This window comes from Artemia franciscana, chromosome 4 (assembly GCF_032884065.1).
Source record: "Artemia franciscana chromosome 4, ASM3288406v1, whole genome shotgun sequence".
In the NCBI taxonomy this organism is placed as follows: Eukaryota; Metazoa; Arthropoda; class Branchiopoda; order Anostraca; family Artemiidae; genus Artemia; species Artemia franciscana.
In genome coordinates, this window is record NC_088866.1 from 46,298,466 (window position 1) to 46,322,852 (window position 24,387).

The following is a 24,387-nucleotide window of genomic DNA, read 5'->3' on the forward strand; positions in this document are numbered from 1 at the left end:
TGGCCCCTCCGGCAATAGGTTCCTACATATGCGGCTGAATTAGTCATCCTGTTTTTCTGTATGATCAACTTTCGATCGTTATGGTTCCAACTCTAACAAATTCCCCCATTTGGGGTTAAGTTTTGTTAAAAAAAACCGGCTATAAATACTAGCAACCAAATTTTTTTTTAGCTTCCGGAAGCGGATTTTTAGTGAAATTATTAGCTAACAATATTTTGTTAGAACTGTAGAAAAACAATTTTTAATGGGTGGACTCTTATGACCCCCCTATGTATGTGCATTTTGTCCATTGTCACATTTTTTTCTCATCTTGCATTCAAATCGGCTTCCCTTTTATCTTTTTTGAATCTTCACGAGGAACTAATTACAAGGCTATAGACCCATTTGATTATCCTGTCACAAGCATTCTTCCCATAATTAAGTAACGTCTAGAAATGCCACGCATTTTTGGCATCTTTTTTAAACATTTCGTCATTTGTTTATTAACATGCTAGAGATATCCAGTTACAGGTTCTGCTCTGTTGGCTCTAGCGATTAGCTTGACTGATTTCATTATTAGAAGACTCTTCTATTTAATTAAGGATTTTTGCCTTGTCATTTGATATTTAATTTTGTTGTTTTTGTCAAGTTTAGTTATTAATTTTGACTCCTCTTCTAGCTTTTTCCCTAGTCATTTGATAATCATTTTTTTTTGTTTTTGTCAAGTTTAATTATTAATTTTAACTCCTCTTCTAGCTTTTTGCCTGGTCATTTGGTATTTAGTTTTTTTTTGTTTTTGTCAAGTTTAGTTATTAATTTTGACTCCTCTTCTAGCTTTTTCCCTAGTCATTTGATAATAAATTTTTTTGTTTTTGTCAAGTTTAGTTATTAATTTTGACTCCTCTTCTAGCTTTTTCCCTAGTCATTTGATAATCAATTTTTTCGTTTTTGTCAAGTTTAGTTATTAATTTTGACTCCTCTTCTAGCTTTTTGCCTAGTCATTTGATAATAAATTTTTTTGTTTTTGTCAAGTTTAGTTATTAATTTTGACTCCTCTTCTAGCTTTTTGCCTAGTCATTTGATATTTAGTTTTGTTGTTTTTGTCAAGTTTAGTTATTAATTTTGACTCCACTTCTAGCTTTTTGCCTTGACATTTGATATTTAATTTTGTTGTTTTTGTCAAGTTTAGTTATTAATTTTGACTCATCTTCTAGCTTTTTCCCTAGTCATTTGATAATCAATTTTTTTGTTTTTGTCAAGTTTAGTTATTAATTTTGACTCCTCTTCTAGCTTTTTGCCTAGTCATTTGATAATCAATTTTTTTGTTTTTGTCAAGTTTAGTTATTAATTTTGACTCCTCTTCTAGCTTTTTGCCTGGTCATTTGATATTTAGTTTTTTTGTTTTTGTCAAGTTTAGCTATTAATTTTGACTCCTCTTCTAGCTTTTTGCCTGTTCATTTGATATTTATTCTTTTTGTTTTTGTCAAGTTTAGTTATTAATTTTGACACCTCTTCTAGCTTTTTGCCTAGTCATTCGATATTTAGTTTTGTTGTTTTTGTCAAGTTTAGTTATTAATTTTGACTCCTCTTCTAGCTTCGGAACGAAATATTTTTAGGAATTCCTGAGAATTTCCCAATTTGTGCACGGAGGCGAGGATTACAGGCTAGTAATACTCGGTTACAGGTTCTGCTCCTGATTCTTCTAGTGATTAGCTTGACTGATTACAATATTAGAGGGCTCTCTTATTAATTAGGGGGCTTTGCCAAGTCATTTGAGGTTTTCTAGTCTCAAGTTTAGTTATTACTAGTGACTCCTTGCCAAACTTAAGAGCAATGTTTTAAGGGTTTGTCCAATTCGTGTACAAGGGGGAGGGTCTAAGCAGTAAGTGTTTCAATGCCAAGATACTTTTAGTTTTTTCCTAGTGCCTTTTTCAGGGAGCTTTTGAGCATTTAATTAGACGGATAGGGAATAGGTAAATCCCAAGATTTTCCCTATGTTTTCTCATTGTTATTCACCATTTAAGTTTTTTACTACTAAGCTCTGCCCCTTCCTTCGAAGGAATGTCTGCGTACGTACCTGAGCCCCGTATGTTCAAAAATATCAAAATGACCGTATGAAAATTGCAGGTAATCTAAAAAAACTGAAGAAGCTATTGAATTTCAGGGGATAAGGATGGGACTGAACCTGGAGATTTAGTCTTTCTGCCTAACGGTATTAGAATTATAGTGAAGGAATAACTGGCCTAAAAGAAAAATGGGCTATGAATAAGTAAGTAAATAAAATTTTGCTGAAACAGTTCTTAGTTTTGTCTTCAGTAGACTAGAAGCTGTTAAATTTTGACCTCTATATCTTCTTCTAGGAATTGGTACAAGCAAGAGACGCTCCAGCTTATTATATAAAAAAACTGGTGACTTATATGGCCCCGATGTCCAATAATAGATCTTCCGTAAGTATTCTGTCATTAGAATAGGTTGTAGTTTCGCTAGGCTATATTGATTGAACGCTACCACCACTGCCAAAAACTCCTTGGAGCACGAAGGTGGCTGAAGCCAATACAGTTGCGCACACCGTGGCTGATATTCTTCCACCTCATTCTTTTCTGAGCTTAACTCTACTGCCGGTACTTCTGTATTATTCAGAACACACTCAATAAGTGAAGTTAGGTTCTTTTGCGAAACAAACTACGATGCAGGTACATTTTATGAGAAAATCCGGTTTCATACCCACAAAGACAAAATTAATTTAGTTTGCTACGCATAGTGATAGAAGATAGTGTCTTAGGATGGATTTTGAAATGAAGATTTGGGATTATTGGATTGTTGGGATTGTTGAAAGAAAAATAAGACGGTTATAAAAGGCAACAATAGAAAGGAATTGAAAATTTTTGGCCGTTTTAGAAACTTTCCATATACACATGATATTCCCCAAAAAGCCCTAAACATAAATGCATATATTCAAAGCCTTGAGAAAGGATTGGAGCATTTGAAAATGGTTAAGATTTTCCAGAAAAAAACTTGTTACCAAAGCCTCAAAGTTTCAGGAATTACTGTTCTATATTTCCAAAGATTGGCGAAGGGAAATCACACTTTCACACCAACAAATTACGGTTGGCCCACACGTATTCATGGGGTTGGGGGAGAGGGTTTAACCCCTCCCGAAATGTTTGAGGGACTCGTAAAAACGTAACGAGCATGAATATAAACAAATTTTTTATGCGTTTTAATTTTTTTTTGAAAACCCCCGAAAAATCCTTTTGTACCCCCCCCCCCCCCTCCCAAAAAAAAAAAATCCTGAATACGACCCTGGTTGTCCACTTTAAAAGGATTTACGCACAATATAATGCTGTAACCCGCATGGCTCGAGAAGGTGTGGCATGGTGGAAGTCTTTCTAGTTTTGGGGTGGAGGTTGCCATGCTTGGTGGATCAAGCAGTGCTTCAAGATGTACATCAGGTAGTAGAGAGTGAGAAACCCCAGCAGAAAATTTCTGAATTCGTTAAATAGTTTGCTGAATAAAATCGTTATCTGTCCCATACAAAGATTCTGTTTTATAAAAAAGTCCGCCCAGTCGTCTCATCTTTAAGATTTAAGTGTCGCCAGAATTTGTAACCTTTACTCTTCTCAAGAGCTTTAACAAACATTTATAATGGTCAATGGCACACTGTCTTCCTTTTAGAATTAGTGTTACATCTTTGTCTAAACATAGTTGTAGCCTGAATGTTCTTCATAAAAAACTTTTGTTTATCAAATATTGATTGGCATGACGCTTATGCGCATAAAAATCATTCTTTTTCGGTCTGTTTATTTTAAGTTGGTCTGGACCAGAACAGGTTCATTGACGCCACTCTTCGTGTTTCTTCATTTAAATTTTGTAGGATTGCCATCCATATTATGAGTATCGTATTTGTCATCTCTGCGTGAGAGCCTGGTACGATTCTTGAGCAATTTACCCTTTTTGGGGGGATGAAGAATTTTGCTGATGGATGCGGGTGGTTTTTGTCTTTAAGAATTCGGTTGTTACAGTATCGGCTAATCAACTTAGTAAATCGGATTTTAGAATCTTGAGTCTAATACGCTAGATCCAAAGCTGAACCAATAAGAAACGAGAAAGAAAGAAAAAGTAAATTACTTTTTAGATTTGGAAGAAATAGGTCAAATTGTATATTTTGCTGCCACCTGGATTATTTCGGCGGTAGAGATTGCATATTTAGCATGTTAATACTTTGGATTTTGTAGTTTTCTGTTTTCTAGCTCCTCTTTTTATTTTTTGTTTCTACTTTTTTCTTTTCTTAGCACATTTCATCCCTCCAACGACACCTTAACTGATACTGGCAAAGTGTCAACGATTGTTTCTTTCACCCCTGTCTTTTCCACTGGTTTTAGACAGGCCTTGTGTTTAAGTCCTCTGTTTTCTTGTTGTTGTTTTTATGGCACTTGGTAACTACCAAGACGGTTAAATCGGAAAAATTAGAAAAAATGAGGTATTTTTAACTTACGAACGGGTGATCGGATCTTAATGAAATTTTATGTTTGGTAGGATATCGTGTCTCAGAGCTCTTATTTTAAATCCCGACCAGATCTGGTGACCATGGGGGGAGTTGGGGGGCTAAAATCGTGGGAAACGCTTATAACTGTCGTAGATACGTCATTTACATAACCGGACAGGATCCGCTCTCGTTGGAGGAGTTAGGGGATGGGGTTCAGTGCTTTGGCGAGTTTGGTGCTTCTGGACGTCCTAGGATGATGAAAATTGGTAGGCATGTCAGGAAGCTGCATAAATTGACTTGATAAAGTCGTTTTCCCGATTCGACCATCTGAGAGGCTGAAGGGAGAGGAAAATTAGAAAAATTGACGTATTTTTAACTTACGAGTAGGTGATCAAATCTTAATGAATTTTGGTATTTAGAAGGACCTCGTGACTCAGGGCTGTTATTTTAAATCCCGAACGGTATTAAGTCTCTGATTTTCCTTTTAAAGCAATGTATTGATTCTTAGAATTTTGCTAGAGCTCATACCATATGAGCTCTTAGCTCTTGTTTTTACCTGTGGTCTTAAACCTATTTCTTTGCTACAACCTACATTAACTCTGATTGCTCGATGGAGAAATACTCGGTTCAGGTACCTGTTACATACTATCACATGATGGTTTTTGCATTCGTGGTTGGTTGGTGTTACCAGCATTATTGATTGACAACTGTCATATTGATTGATCGTCATATTGATTGACAACTGTTCCAATCTGTGTAATTGCACGGGAATTTGTCAATTTTAGAATATCTGAAGGCAGTCGATTTATATTATTAAATAAAATTACTCATTGAGAGAGAAGCTCCTTATGTGTGAATAGAAATTTGCGTATATAATCATTGCTACCGATGGTACATATCCTCGACATGTGACTATTTTTGTTAAGAATTATTTGTTTTGAATTTGGGAGGATGAGTTTCATTGATGCCACTTTGGAGTAATGTTCATCAAAAATGAGTTTGGTTTCCCTACCATATTAGGAGTATCCGATTGGCATCTTGGTAAGGGCTGTCTACTTTGAAAATCGTACACCTAGTGGTTCATGTCATTCAATCAATCAATGAATTTATGCAAAAGAAGTACAGAAAAATTATAGAACTTCAGACCCCCCAAAAGGCTCTTTGGCCTAATTTTGCCACATGTGCAGTAAAGTGCACCGTATGGGGCGCAAAGAGATGCGTATGGAAGACTTGAGTTGAATATTGTAAATATCCCATTTGGCATCATGGTGAATATATGCTCACGTTCGAAAATCGTGTGCGCCTGGTGGTCAATGTCATGCGTAATAGAATTTTGCCATGTATCGTATAAAGTGCGCCATTTGTGGTGTGAAGAGGCCCGTATAACATAAACGGCTCATGCATGTGTGGTGGAGCACGGGATGCTATGGGATATACCCTAAGTTACGGAGAATAGGCAATCCCTCCCATCTTAGCTTGAAATGTAGCAACGGTATTTCAGCTATTTTTCTTTAATGGAGGCAAAGATTTGTGCTGATGGATATTGGTGCTCTTTGTTTGCAGAAACTGGATGGCCGCCATATATTCCCTCGTTCAAGTTTTGCCCACACTTTATAGTGTTCAAAATATGCCTGCATAAACACATTTCCTGTTGCTTCGTGCAAAAATATGGGCTTTGAATCAGCCTCCGAGCCTGCATAAATGGCCAGGTCTGTTCTACCGCATGGGTCGGTTGGGCACTTTTCCAGGCTGCCTTGATCTTAAGGGTGCCATAAAATAAATACTATTTGACATATTTCGAATAGTGAAAGGCAGAGCATAGAGGTTAGATTATGGCTAGTTGGTGTCTATTTATTTCATATAAGAATGCCGTTTCAAATTTAGACTGACGTAGAATTTACTGCGAAATTTCTCAAGAATCTGACCTCTATTTACCTCTGAGGCAAAATATGCCTATAGGCTGACAGTTGGAGAAGGAGGTGTGAATATCAATCACGCCATCATTATGCCTGAACATTTCGACCTGAGCTAATTTTGCGTTGTGTTTCATCTCCTTTTGTATCAAACTAATAAAACTTCTCCGTTTTTAAATTTTCAAAAAAAAATATAAATATACAGCAAAATTATACTGTACTAAAATCAACAATAAATAATAAGCTTTACTTATATCAAAACATGCACTAGAAAAATACCTCAAATACCTCTTCAATAACAGAAATATTTTTATCCACATTTTTGAAATATGACCTTTTTGGCAATCGGACAATGGAAAATTACTAAATTTTATCAGAACAAAAACTTGTGATTTAAAAATCTAATTGAGATTCGAAATTTCAATCTACAATAACTTTCTTGTTTTGATTGTCAAGCGAAATCTTTTTTTCGCGATACGATTGTCAATTCCACAATTCGACTACCAAGCAAAAAGGCTGTCCTATCAAGATTGTGAATAATATTTTGTTATTTACTTATACATACAGGATAGAGTAAACTGTTGCTACAAAGTATAAAGCAAACAAACATAGAAAAACAGCAAACAGACCCAAGCCAGCAAACATAAGCAATAATAATCAAAAAGAAAAATATGATAATGCAACAAGGCAGTTTGAAGGTTCTTGGTAATCAATAAACTAATAAGAAACCTGTTATAAAATAGTGAAGTAGCCTAAATAAAACCTGAATTTTTTAATAAAATAGGGAATCTAAAAAGCAATAGGAGAATAAACCGAAAATTATTTCGGGGGCGAGTCACATTTTGTTGTTTCCCATGGCCCCTTGATATCTTAAGACGGTCCTGTCCATGCTCCCGATCCTACGGCTGAAGTATGCAGTTCTTTTGTATTTTTCCATAGAAGGGAATTCATTTGGGGCATGTCCCTTGGCTGGTGACCAGAAACCTACGTAGGACGGCTTAGAGCCTCCTGTGGAAACCCTGAAATCATATGACTTTCCCCATAATTTCTATAAAGTTGGTACAATTTTGCATGTACTGTTTGCCTACTCTTGAAATTTTAATTTAAATTTAATTCGTACATGCTTGCCTGGCTCAGACCCCAACCTCTGAAATATGGAAAATTATCTGGAAATTGATCTTGTTGGCCATATGATAGTTATACATGTGTGCTTTTGTGAATGAATAAGACAAATTTCTCTCAGTGCTGGTTTGATGAATCCTCTGGAAATTGGCACGATTGTGGATTAAACATTTAATTTATGAGGGGATTAAGTTAAGCAAATTGCTGAAAATCAAAGAATATTTTACAAAAAATATGAAGAGGGTAGCTTATAGAAAACTATGAAAAATATGGACAGAAATGAAAATTATCTGACTCCCCAACCTTCCCAACAAAATTTATGAGTATTTTACTTCTATAGTTGGCCCATTTCAACTAAAAATGGATGTCGTCCCTTTCCAACCAAGGAGGAGTTGGAACCCTCTCCAAAGTACAATCGAATATGCCCTAGTTCAAAATGTCTTCAGCGGCGCAATTTCTTATTAGTATACCTGAATCTCAGTCCGGTATGATAATTGAGCTATAGTTGTAACCAGCGGTGACTAATGCTAAGGTTCTAATGCTAATCAACACCAAGTTTGAAAAATGCGTTATTTGGGTTGACGTCAGATTTAGGGACTTTTATGACTTAGCCTGTCGGGTCATGGAGTTCATTCAGAAAATCTGATTTATGTTCTTTCTTCCAGATACGACGTATTTTGAATGGTTCTACTTCGACCCAAGTGCTGAGAGATTTGGAAATCTCTCTGAGGACGAATAGCATTGGGTAGGTATATCACCAATGTATTTTTTTTCTACTTTTGTTATTAGGATTTTTTATCGTTGTTGAATGTGTCTAAGAAACATCATCTTTATCTAAAATCCTTATTTATCTTTTTGTTATTATTAACGAGACGTAATAATGTATGTAAATGAGATTACAATATGAGAAAATATATGAAAACGAGGTAATTCATAGTCGGTGAAAAAAGAAATATTTCAGCCAAAACCCCCACTCAGCTGTCCATATTGCAAAAGTAAGACGCATTTCTGTTTTGCTTTAGTGTCAATGGTGGGTTTCAGTACCAATATAAGTGGTGTTCAAAAATAGGCTACAGCGATAAACTTCCTTGAAAAGTTGTATTTTCTTGAGATAGGTTGCGATAGGGGTCCAATTTCATTTTGGCAACCTGCTTACACGCCTTTCAGTCTTGATCCGGGTTAATGTTGAGTTTGTTTCAGGTTCAGCGTAGAGTTGAAAAGTCTGTTTTTATTTGCGACTTGCAAAATTTTTGTTGAAAATGAATAAGGACTTCCGGTTAGAAAGATGGACTAATAGATATACAATAGCATACTGAAATAATGCATTTTGTTGTTCTAATTTAAATTAAAGATTCAGAGGGTTTTTTTCTAAGAAACTTTAGGAAGATTTTAGAGGATATTTCTTTCGATCCAGATGGAATACATCGACATCGCTTGGTCGTTTTCGCTCGAAAATTTGTCACTTTTTTGAATTTGCCTTTACATAAACCTTTGATATAAACCCCGGTAGTTTTATATATATATATATATATATATATATATATATATATATATATATATATATATATATATATATATATATATATAATATATATATATATATATATATATATATATATATATATATATATATATATATATATATATATATATATATATATATATATATATATATATATATATATATATATATATATATATATATATATATATATATATATATATATATATATATATATATACTAGCTGTTGGTTGGTGGGCCACCAACACCTAGTTGGTGGGGCGCTTCGCGCCCCCCCAAGCCCCCCCGCGCGCGTAAGTCGTTACGCGCCATATTAGTTACGCGCCATTGTAGTTGTGTCCCTGTGTCCCACCTGTGAATAGAGATAGATATAAATATATGTTTTTAACTACGTAAAACATGCGAATATACAACATTCTTCGCTGTCCCATTGTCTGTGCATATAAATAGATTGTCAGGTTTACTGACTCTTGAACATGCAACATATAATTGTCCATGGGAAAAACAATCCGTATTCAGATCTATACCTCATTATTCTAATGATGTGTCCCTGTGTCCCGGTCGTCATTTATATTCCCTGTGTCCCGGTCGTCATTTGTGTCCCGGTGTCCCAGTTTGTAATTTCTCTTTGAGTGTCCCGGTCGTCATTTATATTCCCTGTGTCCCGGTGTCCCGGTCGTCATTTGTGTCCCGGTGTCCCGGTCTGTAATTTCTATTCGAACAATCCCTGTGTCCCGGTCGTCATTTATATATCCCGCCTGTGCCCCCGGCGTCCCCGTTGTAGTTGTGTCCATGTGTCCCGGTCGTCATTTATATTCCCTGTGTCCCGGTCGTGATTTGTGTCCGGGTGTCCCAGTCTGTAATTTCTCTTTGAGGTTCCCGGTCGTCACTTATATTCCCTCTGTCTCGGTCGTCATTTGTGTCCCGGTCTGTAATTTCTCTTTGAGTGTTTTTTCTTTTTAGTTTTTTTTAGTTTTTTACCTTTTTTCTTTTTTCAGTTTTCTTTTTCTTCTTTATTTTTCAGCGTCACTATGAAGTACATATCGACGAACCTTTGTTTTTTTTAACTTAAATCTGGTAGGCATTGATGACCTTATCCAAGTCAAAATCCCAAACCCAATCATCATCGCTATCATTTTCAGTTTTGATATGTTTTGACTCTCGCTGTCCAGGTGGATTTTCATCTAACTGCGCGGTTTTGCGTTCTTTAGCCGCAAGCCTGTTTTCTTGCTGTTCTTGTGATTCCTCGGAACGCTTTCTTTTCTTACTTTCTCTATCAGCAGCAAGTTTTTTGGCATAAACTCTTTGAGCAGCTTCCTCGGCTGTTGCCATTGTAGGTTCTTCAGTCATTTTACAATTAAACATTTTTCCGTGAACAAATGTCTTAAATACCGTTAATGACGTCACCGTCAAAGCAAAAATGACGACAACTAATTTCATGACGTCAGTCAACACAGAGACATGACGTCACCTGATCCACAGACAGACAACTTATTTTTATATATATATATATATATATATATATATATATATATATATATATATATATATATATATATATATATATATATATATATATATATATATATATATATATATATATATATATATATATATATATGTATATATATATATATTTATATATATATTTTAAATTATTTTGCTTTTGTAAGCCAACATTTGTTTGCCAATGATTGATAAGCGAATCTGTTGGTCTGTAATTAAAATTAGTTGTTTTTTCTATTTAAATTTTTGAGAGTTGGTTGGTTTTTGTAAGGCAAAATGACTTGGCAAAATAGTTAGTAAGCCAAATTAATCGACTTTTCATTAAAAATCAGTTGTCTTCTTACATGAAATAAATTAAAAAACAAGTTTTTTCAACCAAAAGTAAGGAGCAACATTAAAACTTAAAACGAACAGAAATTAGTTCGTGTATGAAGGGAATTGTTTTCTCCTCAACACCTCGCTCTTTACGCTAAAGCTTTTTAGTACTTTTAAAAAAACTTCCTATTGTTCTAATTAAATGACCTTTGTGTTTAAGGAGTCGTTCATAAAGAATTGAGACACAGTTCAAACTTTAGCATAAAGAGCAAGGTGTTGAGGAGGGGGAAATCCCCTTGATACACGTAATAATTTCTGTTCGTTTTAAGTTATAATGTTGCTCGTTCCTTTCAGTGAAAAAAAAACTTGTTTTTTTTTTAATTTAATCTCTGATCGTTTTTAAGTAATGCCTGGAAATCTGGCCCCAGCTCCGCGGAGAAATCCCCCCCATATATATATCTTCTAAATAATTCAATTCCGTGAAAATTGACCACGGGCAATTACCCTCAGCAACCTTTAGCCCAAGATTGAGATAGAAAAGCGAAAGCAAGACAATTAAAAAGAATTTTGTACAGGAATTCGGGAAGTTCCCCCAGTGTATAATTTTTCCTGACAAGTTCACCCCCTGGAAACTTCCCTTCCCATAGAAAATTCCCCTGTGGAAAAACTCATAGCGAAAATTCGCCCCCCCCCCACCTGAAAATGTGTAAATACTTCACAATAACAAATACTATGCGTGAAAAAGGACAAATTTTTTGATTTAGTATCCAAAGGCATAGTTTTTGGGCCTTTCAACTATTAAATAAAAAAAACAAGTTTTTTTAACGGAAAGTAAGGAGCGACATTAAAACTTAAAACGAACAGAAATTACTTCGTATATGAAAGGGTATGCTTCCTCATCAACGCCCCGCTCTTTACGCTACAGTTTGAATCTTTCTCTTAACTCTACTTTTTAAAACAGAAAAAAAAATTTTACTTTTTACTTTTTATTTAATTTCTGGACGTTTTTGAATCAATGTATGTTTTGATTTTGGCTCTCCGCAGATGAATAATTAAAACGAAATTTGTATTTTTTTTTTTTGCTAAATGGCTTTCTCATAGTTTTGATCGAATGATTTTGAGAAAAAAATGAGCGGGGAAGAAGGCCTAGTAGCCCTCCCATTTTTTGTTACTTAAAAAGGCAACTAGAACTTTTAATTTTTTACGAATGTTTTTATTAGTAAAAGATATACGTAACTTACAAATTAGCTTACGTAACGAGCTTCTGTATTCTCGTGTTTTTATTACGTATATGAAGGGGCTCATCCCCTCTTCAGTACCTCGCTCTTTACACTAAAGCTTAAATTTTGTCCCAATTTCTTAAGAATGACCCCTGAATAACAAAAGTCGTAGAATAAATAGCTGAAATTACTAAAAATACTTTAGCGTAAAGAGCGAGGAATTAGGAGGAAGTGAGCCCATCATATGCGTAATAATTTCTGTTCGTTCTAAGTTTTAATGCTTCTCCTTACTTTCAGTTGAAAAAACTTTTTCATAGTTATTTTTTCATTGATTTTTTTTTTAATAATGCTAGAAAATCCTGCGCTCCCTCCTGAAAATTTTCTCCCCCCATGAAAAATTCCTCCAAGGAAACTTCCCCCAACATATCCCCCTCTCCTCAACCCCCCCCCCACGCCAACCTAAAAATCCCCCTGAAAACGTCTGTACACTTCCAAATAACCATTACTATATGTAAGCACTGGTCAAAGTTTGTAACTTGTGGCCCCTCCCACGGGGAGTGTGGGGGAGTAAATCGTCCCCAAAGACATAGTTATAAGGTTTTTTGACTACTCTGAATAAAATGGCTATCTCAGAATTTTGATCTGGTGACTTTGGGAAAATAATTAGCCTGGGAGGGGGTCTAGGTGCCCTCCATTTTTTTGGTCACTTAAAAAAACCACTAGAACTTTTAATTTCCGTTAGAATGAGCCCTCTAGCAAGATTCTAGGACCACTGGGTCGATACAATCAACCCTGGAAAGAAAAAACGAAACAAAAAAACAAACCAACAAATAAACACACATCCGTGATCTGCCTTCTGGCAAAAAATTCAAAATTCCACATTTTTGTAGATAGGAGCTTGAAACTTTTACAATAGGGTTCTCTGATACGCTGAATCTGATGGTGTGATTTTCGTTAAGATTCTATGACTTTTAGGGGTTGTTTTCCCCTATTGTCTAAAATATGCCACATTTTCTCAGGCTCTTAACTTTTGATGGGTAAGACTAAACTTGATTAAATTTATATATTTAAAATCAGAATTAAAATGCAATTCTTTTGATATAGCTATTGATATCAAAATTCCATTTTTTTTTTGAGTTTTGAGTTTTGAGTTTTGGTTACTATTAAGCCGGGTCGCTCCTTACTACAGTTCGTTATCACGAACTGTTTGATGATGAGCAAAAATACTATCTCAAAATTTTGATCGGACGATTTCGGGAAATGAAGGGGTGGAGGAGAGGGCCAGGTTACCGTCCAATCTCTTGGGTCACTTAAAAACGACTCTAGAACATTTAATTTCCGTTCGAATAGAGCCCTCACAAGTTATTCTAGGACCATTGGGTCGATACGATCACCCCTGAAAAAAAAACACACATCCATGATCTTTTGTCTGACAAAAAAAAAATAATAAAAATACAAAATTCCGTATTTTTGCAGATGGAGCTTGAAACCTCTACAGTATGGTTCTTTGACACGCTGGATCTGATGACATGACTTCCATTAAAAATAGGCTACAGCGACAAACCTCCTTGAAACATTGTATTTTCTTGAGATAGGTTTTGATAGGGGCCCAATTTTACTTTGGCAACCTTCCTACATGCCTTCTAGTGAAAAGAATCTAGTGATTTCTATTCTAATACTTTTATAGGGTGTTTCCATTTTTTTCGAAAATCAGGCAAATTTTCTCAGGTTCGTAGCCTTTATTTGATAAGAATAAACTTAATGAAACTTATATATTTAAAATTAGAGTAATAAGCCGATTCTTTTGATATATCTATTGGTATCAAAATTCTGTTTTTTAGAGTCTTGGTTACTATTGAGCCAGGTCGCTCCTTACTTACACTTCGTCATCATGAACTGTTTAATTTGTTAGATTAGTTGGCTTTTCTAGACTGAGATTAGTCGGCTAAAATAGTTGGGAAGATACAATAGTATGCTTGTATTTAAAATTGGTACTTATGTATAATACCAAACACTCAGTAAGTGAAGTAAGGTTAGTCATAATGAAATACACCAAAACATGATTAAAATCCAATACTTTAGTTTATATAATAATATAATATGGGTTATATGTTTGCCCATTAGGGAGTGGTTGGGTCAAGGTGAAGCAGCCTAACCTTACCCCCCCCCAATATGCACATATATAATCAAAATTATACAAGTCCAATCCATTCTGTCACCCGTCATTTGTCTTTGTGGCTATGAAACCGGTTTTCTCTGATCTTACATTCAGTAAACCTCTCTACTGTGTTTGATATAATATATAAATACCTTAAAATTAGTCATTTTTTCGTATAAATTGATGGGTCTGTATTAAAGTGAATTGAATCTAAAATTTCAAAAATTTGGTAAATGTCATTAGACGGTAAAAGGCAAATTACTCGGGAAGCTAAATTAATCTACCTGTATTTAAAATTAATTGTGTTTTTTGTTGTATAAATGCATAGTTCTTTATTCAAGTGAACTAAGGGTGAGTTACCGAATTACTACAAAAGACGGTAAACACAATAAGACGGTATAACGGTAAAATATTGGCAAGCTGAATTATTCGGCCTTCAGTTAAGATTATCGTTTTATTCTTTTTATAAATACATAGCTATGTATTAAAGTGAATTAAAGCTATGTTAAGACAAATATAGTAAATCCCATCGGCCGAAAACAACTAAGTGACGTCCTTAGGCGAAATCCGGTTAGTGTTCATGATCGAACGGACAATTCCATTGCTCACTTGATATTTTCTTTTAGGGTTGTTCGAGAACTCACCTTTGAAATGAAATTTTATATTGAACACATTGACGCGGGGGATTTTCTGGAGAAAGCGAAGCCTAAGTGAATATTTCGCTATATGACGAATATTCACCTTCGGCGAAATACAAGACAAGATCTAAAACAAAACACTAATAAAAAATCAGACTCACCCACAAAACTTTTTAATGAAATAACCATGAACTAAAAGACCACAAATCAAAAATTTGACAGAGCCTTAGCTTCCTTACATCATAAAAAATCTTCTTATATTTTTTTGCATAGAAAATCATGTAAGGTACAGGAATTTAAAAGAAAAAATCTATGAAGACGAGCAAAAAATTGCACTTACTCAAAAAACTCTTTGATAAAATACAGATGAACTAAAAATGAAAAAAAAGTGAACAAGCCTCAGGTTCATCACTTCATAATAGTTCAGCTAAACTGAAAAAATAAAGCTATTCATTCATGCTAGGTTGTTTTGTTAAAAATTTAAAGGGATTCTTCAAAACATTTTGAGTGTCTCAGTGTCGCTTCACCGTACCGTCTCAAGGACAAAGGTCCCATTAGGAAATTTTCCCAGCATCAAAGGAAACTCCCAAAGCAATTTGGGTAAAAAATTGAAATGGGATTTTAAACGAGTCAACAGTCCGAAAAGCCAACGATAAACTCTTATACTTAATAACGATAGATGGTAATAGGCTTACCTAAGCTATGGATGTCAGGTCTTGATTTTGTCTAAACGATAGTTTTGACGGGACTTGTGCCAGTCATCCTCAGGTTCAAATTCAAAGCTCTTGCCAGAAAAAAAAGAAAAGAAAACATAACCTGATGATGACTGGCGCAGGTTTTGTCGAAAATATCGTTTAAAGAAAACCAATACCTGACATCCATATCTTAGGTAAGCTTAGGTAAGCTCTACCATTATAACGAGAGGTATATACACACAGCATATATACACACAGCATAAAAATATGCATCCTGTGTCGTTGAGGTTTTCAATCAAGGCTGGTAACACAACAGGGAACTCCCATACCTGTGAAATCAATCCAATGATGTTTCCTTTGAGCTGATTTTTAATATTTCATAGCAGATATGCTAGAATATTTTTAGGGACTGCTCTTTCCTAACTTATAAAAATAAATTTTGTTCCATTCGGTCTAAAAAACAAAATTTACTCTGTCTAATTATGTAAGTTTATCTAAATCTGAATATTCCTATATCAGGCAGAATACGGAAGCAGTTAATTGGTTTCTCTAGAATTCAAGGAAAGCAAGTGTCGGCTTTTAGTTTTCTGTTGTTTATACTAATCTCTTATCCAAGCTCTAGAGGCTATGGCATGACTGCCCAATCAATTCTGAATAGTTTGGCCACTTAAGCTAAAAAAGTTTATAATGGACGATATAAAGTATTGAATCCCCTTAAGCAGTGCCGTATTGAAACTCATGTTATTTTGATGTCTTCTGTAAGATGCGTTTTTTTCAAAGCTTACTGCACTCCGTTGTACGGTCTAGCTTTTATACAATCTCTGTCTATTAGGTTGAGAATTCTCTTGGGGTTCTTTATAACAATTCTTTAGGGTGGCTTCTTAACCTTCCTTTGAATTGTAGTGCATCTGGAATGTTTGGTGGTGGTGGCCTCCCATCTTTTCCTGAGCTACGTAGAAAATCTTCTCTTTCTATACAGACAAGGATACTTGCTTCGGATAATCCCCTCATTTTGGTGCTTTCTGAACCGCTTTTTCGCCTCTCTCTGCCACTTGGTCAAGTGATTTACACATAACAATTTTGACATGTTTAAATGTATCATTGTTATTTGAATGAGCTATTTTTTTTGCTGATTGTTTTTTTGTGTGTTATTGATTTATCTGTTTTATTTCTATTTTTTTCTTTTTTGTAAGTGGCCCTAGTTGGTCTTAAGTTTAATAATAAATTGAGACCCACTTTGGTTGTCTGTAATATTTGTAAATTAGTAAATTTTAAGAGACTCATGATGAAATCTTGTGTAGCATGTACGATTTGAGACTTTCTCAAATTTACTGATAAACTTAAATAACAGGCCTTGGTTGTTTTTTAAAACCATTGTTTTGCCGACCGAGAAGCGACACTTCCAATTTTGGGTCGAAGCAGAAGCCAACCGAATATTCAGCCAAACAAATACCTTTTTTCTTATATAACTCAGTATTTTAAAACGTCTAAAGGAAACCTTTATGAAACTTTTCAATCAAATTTTTTTATAAACAATTAGCTAATTTCTGAAAGTAGGCTTAAAAAAAAAACAAACAGGATTTTATTCTCAAAGTGAGATTTAATTCTAGATATAAGATTTGAACAACCTCCGCCACCTCGTAAAGTTTAGAACCACCTCGTAAAGTTCTAAAGGCCTGTCAATACTTATTTTCGAGTTTTCTTTTCATCTTTATTTTATAGTTGTTTGAATTAATTAGATTTTTATTGACTTCTTTATTTTAGTTTTTTCTTCTATTTTATTGAAGACTGCCATTTGCTAAATAGCCGAAATAGTTCGAAATATTTAATTTTAATCATTGGTTTTAGAAAATTCATCGTTCCAGGTAACCATTGGAGAATTCCTGAATTCGCTTGGGTAATTCTTAAATTGATTTGGAGAATTATTGAATTCATTTGGGGAACTCATGAATTCATTTGGATCATTCCTAAACTCAGGTGGGGGCTCCTGAATTTCTTGGAGTTGATTTGGAGAATTTTCGGATTCACATGGAGAATACCCAAATTCACTTGGGGAATTCGTGAATTCACTATTATAATTCTTCAATCGACTAGGATAATTCCTGGAATTCTGGGAATTCCTAAATTGATTTGGAGAATTATTGAATTCATTTGGAGAACCCATGAATTCATTTGGAGCACTCCTGAATTCAGGGGGGAATTCCTGAATTTTTTGGAGGAATTCTTCAATTGATTTGCAGAATTCATGGATTCATTTGGAGAATTCATGGACTCACTAACAAAATTCCTAAATTTACTTTGCTATTTCTGGGATTCGGCTTGAGAGCACTTTAGTACCGAAATTTCCAAAAACTCACATAGTATTTTTTTCAGGTGGGTTCGAGAATTCCTCAACGATGAAAACAAGGGACTTGAAATACTTGTCGACTATCTAAGTTTCCGTTTGCTCATGATGAAGTAAGTTAGTTCATCTTTGTGTAATTTGTCTGATCTAATAACATAGATGCTTGTAAGGGAGGGGAATAAAAAAGGTTTCCTCTCCCCCTCTCTCTTGGGAAACTAAAAATGTACAAAAAGCTGAAAATTGTGCAATCAAACAGTTCGTGGTAACGAACTGTAGTAAGGAGCGACCCAGCTCAATAGCAACCAAAACTCTAAAAAATGGAATTTTGATATCAATAGGTACATCAAAAGAATCGCATTTTTAATGCTGATTTTAAATATATAAGTTTAATCATGTTTAGTCTTACCCATCAAAAGTTACGAGCCTGAGAAAATTTGCCTTATTTTAGAAAATAGGGGGAAACAGTCCCTAAAAGTCATAGAATATTAACGAAAATCCACCATCAGATTCAGGTATCAGAGAACCCTATTGTAGAATTTTCAAGCTCCTATCTACAAAAATGTGGAATTTTGTATTTTTCGCCAGAAGGTAGATCACGGATGCGTGTTTATTTGTTTTTTGTTTTTTTTTGTTTTTTTTTTTCCCAGCGGTGATCGCATCGACCCAGTGGTCCTAGAATCTTGCGAGAATCTTGCAACTTATATAATATATAAGTTGCATCAATTGCGTGTTTTTTTGTTTTTTTTTTCCTGGGGTGATCGTATTGACCCAGTGGTCCTATAAATTTGCAAGAGGGCTCATTCTAACGGTAATGAAAAGTTCTAGTGCCCTTTTTAAGTGACCAAAAAAATTGGAGGGCACCTAGGCCCCCTCCCACGCTAATTGTTTTCCCAAACTCACCAAATCAAAATTCTGAGATAGCCATTTTATTCAGTGTAGTCAAAAAACCTTATAATTATGTCTTTGGGGACGACTTACTCCCCCACAGTCCCCGTGGGAGGGGCCACAGGTTACAAACTTTGACCAGTGCTTACATATAGTAATGGTTATTTGGAAGTGTACAGATGTTTTCAGGGGGATTTTTAGGTTGTGGGGGGGGGTGATAAGAGGGGGATATGTTAGGGGACCTTTCCTTGGAGGAATTTGTCACGGGGGAAGAAAACTTTCATGAAGGGAGCGCAGAATTTTCTAGTATTATTAAAACAAAAATAATTAAAAAATAAATATGAAAAAGTTTTTTCAACTGAGAGTAAGTAGAAGCATTAAAACTTAAAACGAACAGAAATTATTACGCACTAGCTGTTGGTTTGGCGCTTCGCGCCACCCCAACACCTAGTTGGTGGGGCGCTTCGATATATATATATATATATATATATATATATATATATATATATATATATATATATATATATATATATATATATATGTTGCATATAAATAGATTGTCAGGTTTACTGACTCTTGAACATGCAACATATAATTGTCCAAGGGAAAAACAATCTGTATTCAGATCTATACCTCATTATTCTAATGATGTGTCCCTGTGTCCCGGTCGTCATTTATATTCCCTGTGTCCCGGTCGTCATTTGTGTCCCGGTGTCCCAGTTTGTAATTTCTCTTTGAGTGTCCCGGTCGTCATTTATATTCCCTGTGTCCCGGTGTCCTGGTCGTCATTTGTTTCCGGGTGTCCCGGTTTGTAATTTCTATTCGAACAATCCCTGTGTCCCGGTCGTCATTTATATATCCCGCCTCTGCCCCCGACGTCCCCGTTGTAGTTGTGTCCCTGTGTCCCGGTCATCATTTATATTCCCTGTGTCCCGGTCGTGATTTGTGTCCGGGTGTCCCAGTCTGTAATTTCTCTTTGAGGTTCCCGGTCGTCATTTATATTCCTTGTGTCCCGGTCGTCATTTGTGTCCCGGTGTCCCGGTATGTAATTTCATCAGTTGACAAACATGACGTCAGTCGACAAACAACTTCATGACGCATACAGCTTAATCCTTATAATGACGTCAGTCGACAAATATGACGTCAGTCGACAAACATGACGTCACTCGACACACACACAGACAACTTATTTTTATATATATAGATATGATTGGCTCACCTCTTCCTAATATCTCGCTCTTTACGCTAAATTATTTTTAGTAATTTCAACTATTTATTCTAGGGCTTTTGTGATTCAGGGGTCATTCTTAAGAAATTAGGAAAAATTTAAGCTTTAGTGTAAAAGAGCGAGGTACTGACGAGGGGGTGAACCCCTGCATATACGTAATAAAAACATGAGAATACGGAAGTTCGTTATGTAATCTAATTTGTAAGTTACGTATATCTTTTACTAATAAAAACATTCGTAAAAAATTTAAAGTTCTAGTTGCCTTTTTAAGTAACCAAAAAATCGGAGGGCAACCCCCCGCTCTTTTTTTCTTAAAACCATTCGATCAAAACTATGAGAAAGCCATTTAGCCAAAAAAATAAATATGCAAATTTCCTTTTGATTTTTCATCTGCGGGGAGCCAAAATCAAAACGTGCATTGATTCAAAAAGGTTCAGAAATTAAATTAAAAAACAAGTTTTTTTAACGGAAAGTAAAGATCAACACTAAAACTTAAAACGAACAGAAATTACTTCGTATATGAAAGGGGCTGCTTCCTCACCAACGCCCCGCTCTTTACGCTAATGTTTTCTATTGTTTTAAAAAGTAGAGTTAAGAGAAAGAGTCAAGCTTTAGCGCAAAGAGCGGGGCGTTGATGAGGAAGCAGTCCATTTCATATACGAAGTAATTTCTGTTCGTTTTAAGTTATAATGTTGCTCCTTACTTTCCGTTACAAAATCTTGTTTTTTTTTTATTTAATATCTTAAAGGACTCTGCATAGTTTGGGCTAATAAGGCTTTTTGTCCAACTCCTTTTGAAGAGTGTTAACCCCCTCTCTCTTTTAGGAAAAACTCTCCTCTTGAGCCAGAGTGACCCAAGAGGTGTAGCTTAAAACTAATAAAGGCTTTGTGCCCAACCCCCTTTAAAGAGTGTTATACTCCCCTCTTTTGGGAGGAAAACACTCTTGGGCCAATGTGGCAGTCAAATGGAAATTTGGTATCGCAGTTGGGTCTGAATTTTATTCAGACTTTGTGAAAATCTTAAGTTTCTTTGTGCTAAAACGAAAATATATTCCAGGGATAAAAGTAATATCATCGGAAGTTTAAAATAACTTTTCACATCACCCTAACTGTTGATAAAGTTAACATACTAAAAGAAATAAGAAAAAACAAACAAGAAAACTCATCTACATGATTTTATCATCAGTCAACGGAACTGTCTTTTAAATTTAAAATTGCTTGTCTTTATATGTACAACAAAGTCATATGACGACTTTTTTCCTAAATTCAACAATGTCTTTCTTAAGAGAGGTAACATTCAAAGAGTTTGTTTTTAGAATTTTAAGTTTAATCTGATTTTATTGATATTTTAAGTTTAATCCGAAAATGCAAAGGCCTTTATTTATGCCTAAAAGTATACGTACTTAAACAAAGACGTACGCCTTACACAGCTACCCAAAGGAAAAAGAGCCAAACACAGCGCCATTAACTGGTCTTTGAGGTATAGTATGAGCTTGTGGCCCCTCAAACATCCCCCCACACACACCAGTTTTTTTTTAGCAGATAGGCAGGCAATTTGAGCTCTTCTTATTGTAGAATGACGCCCATATTTTTATAGTGTATAATCGGAAAAGTAAAGCAGGTTAGTGGTCCCTCAGTTTAGTAGAAAGATATGCATATTGCGTCTGTGGTATGTGGTATAGCGACATAACCCTGCAAAATTGCCAAACATCTAGGGAAAAATTCACAATGTAGTACAATGTCTGTAGAAGAGGCAAGAGCAGACAGGGCCGCGATACTGTACAAAAGAAATGACTAGATAATATAGCAACTCATGGAAGAGAATGTTACAGTTAACAAAAATGTCGAAATTACAAAATAAAAGAATAAAAACCAAAACGAAATAAATTCATTGATATGGTTTATGATAAAGGTACGTTCAGTGCATACGACAATTGGTGCTTAAATCTTTTTCTATTTTCTAAGAGGTAATTTCGACTATTGTTAGAACAAAATTTAACGATTGTCGTCAAACACTCAAACCTACAATTTATTTGATATTAGCTTCTTAACCTGTAAATATCTTGCTGCGTCAGTGATCTTTGCCAGAAAATGGCGAACAAAACCCAAGTAAAACTCTAGTTTTAATAAGGTATGGCTTGAAATGTACTTTCTTTCAGTTTGGGTGAAAAATGGAGTAATTGCGGATAGTTGCTTTCTTTCAAGCCCCCCTCCCCCCTCTCATCCAAGGACAAGCTTATCTTTAGAGGTGTAGCGCGTATTTTTTCTGGGGTGTCCGTGTGTGTGCTCTGTTACCAAAGCAAAACTAAGTTATTTTTCCAAATTTGCTGCATAATATATGCCTTTTTAAATTTTCAATGCGCATTCAACCTTAATGTGTAAATTCGTTAATAAACGATAAATAACCTTTTCACCTGACTTTTTGTTCGTTTGATTTAAATTGTTTTAACGTTTTATGTTTTATAATGTAACAAAATATGTTTTTAATATATATTGACTTTTGAATGATTTATCAATTAGAAAAGAAGAGAAAATAAGGAAAGAATCTAAAAAAAAGATATGAAGAAAATGAGTTTTGGAAAAAAAGTGCATAGAAATCATATTATTTGCGTGTCCCCCTAGTTTTTTTTTTAGCATCAGCTTTTTCTCCCAAATAAATATTAGAACCTTTCCTTACTGGTCAGGGCTAGGATATCAGAGACGCCAATGTTAAATTTTCAAAGACAAGAGCCATGAATATTTCTTGGAGGGCGGGGGGGGTGAACACCCAGATAAATATATTTTTAAATCCAAATACTGAAGGATTTCAGGCGTTTAGAGTGAATTTTATATATTTTGGGATATTCTGAGGTAGCATATGGACTACTCCATATACCACATACCATATACCAATAATAGTGACTGACTTGGGCAATTATTTCTATTTTTATTTCTAGAAATGAATTTCGATCGGCAGGATCTCTTGAAAACATATGCGAAGAGAAGTCTGGAAGCAACTCAGATTTGAGTAATAGTACACCAAAAATTGAATCAGCCAAGGATGTTATTCTGAGGAGAAGCTCCACGTTGTTGAGGACTCCAACTCGAGTCCGAAAGGTCATAAAACAAGCGAATAAATTGAAAATTGGCGATGCTGAGGATGATGTTCACATATGTATAATGTGTATGAGAGCTATTATGAATAATAAGGTAATTAGTTAACTTTGGTAGTTTCTAGATATCAGCTATTTTAAGCTCTATACCCCTAATCTATCAGCAATCTATAAGCTCTATACCCTTTTTAGCTCTATACTCTATTCCCTAAGCATAGAAAATTATGGAGAATTCACTTCTCAAATCACCAATTTTGTTGAAACGAATATAAAGAAGCGCATAATGTGGCACCTGCTAATTGTCACGCGGCACGGGATTACCTGCACGAAGTCCTCTTTGATATCCTCAAGTCAGAGGCTACATTCTAGCGTCTGTAAAAAGTAACGAGAAACTAACTATTTCATTCCAATTGACATTGCTGCAATAGCTGGAACGACAGAAACGTAACATCAGATTTATTTTTTATTAACTCTTACTAAAGATAGTTAATGGGCATCTTCAGTGAAGTAACTGTGCATAATTATCACCATTGGTGTTACTATCGGTTTGAAGCATATTGAGTTTATCGTTAGATTAAATTATAATGAAAGAGTAGTAATGAATAAAATTGAAACTCATGCACATTATACCCATGCAAACCTAATAAGCTTATAGTTGCTTCACAACCGTTCTCGGTGGATGTCAACTTCAAGTGACATCTGTAGTTTAAGTTAAAGTTACTACGATTTACAACCTTGAACACCCAACCCATAAATCCAGCTGAATCGCTTTAGCTCAGTAATTTTTATGCCCCAGTATATATCTTGACATTGAAGATATATATTCCATTTGCAGGATTATTAGTTCTGTGTTTTAAAGAATTAAAAAATCAAAGCCACTTCGCAGAAAAGTTTTCAGTGTGACAAAAAGCAAGAACAAAATATAATTTTTTTTGCTACTACTACTACTACTACTACTACTACTGCTACTAACAATTCACTTTAGCACCAAGCCACCTATGGCCAACACAGCTATGCACACCGGCTCCATTCCAATCTATTCAAAGCCTCCCTCTTTACTCCCTCCCAGGAACTTCTCATTTACCTTGAATATTTCCTCACATTTTCCCATCCATTTTGGGACAACCTGATTTTTGTTTGACCATAAACTGCTGATCCACTAGGATAATTTTTGGCTATCTGCCATCCTTCATCAGCAGAGCGTGTTCTATCTATTCCAATTTTTCGGTCATTATAGCTTTAGAAGGCGGGATCGAACCACATCTTTTGTACAGCTTTCTGTTT

The 24,387-nt window shown here is 35.0% G+C and overlaps 1 protein-coding gene across 3 annotated transcripts in view; it reads left to right on the forward strand.

The window, feature by feature from the left end:
* Positions 1-24,387, forward strand: part of LOC136026503 (formin-like protein) — a 132,580-nt gene that overhangs the window by 32,996 nt on the left and 75,197 nt on the right. For all 3 annotated transcript variants that reach the window (XM_065703130.1, XM_065703131.1, XM_065703132.1), the window contains 4 exons: positions 2,340-2,426; positions 8,166-8,245; positions 17,929-18,012; positions 22,948-23,200. In XM_065703130.1, the coding sequence (XP_065559202.1) occupies positions 2,340-2,426; positions 8,166-8,245; positions 17,929-18,012; positions 22,948-23,200 (504 nt within the window). The remainder of the gene's footprint in view (positions 1-2,339; positions 2,427-8,165; positions 8,246-17,928; positions 18,013-22,947; positions 23,201-24,387) is intronic.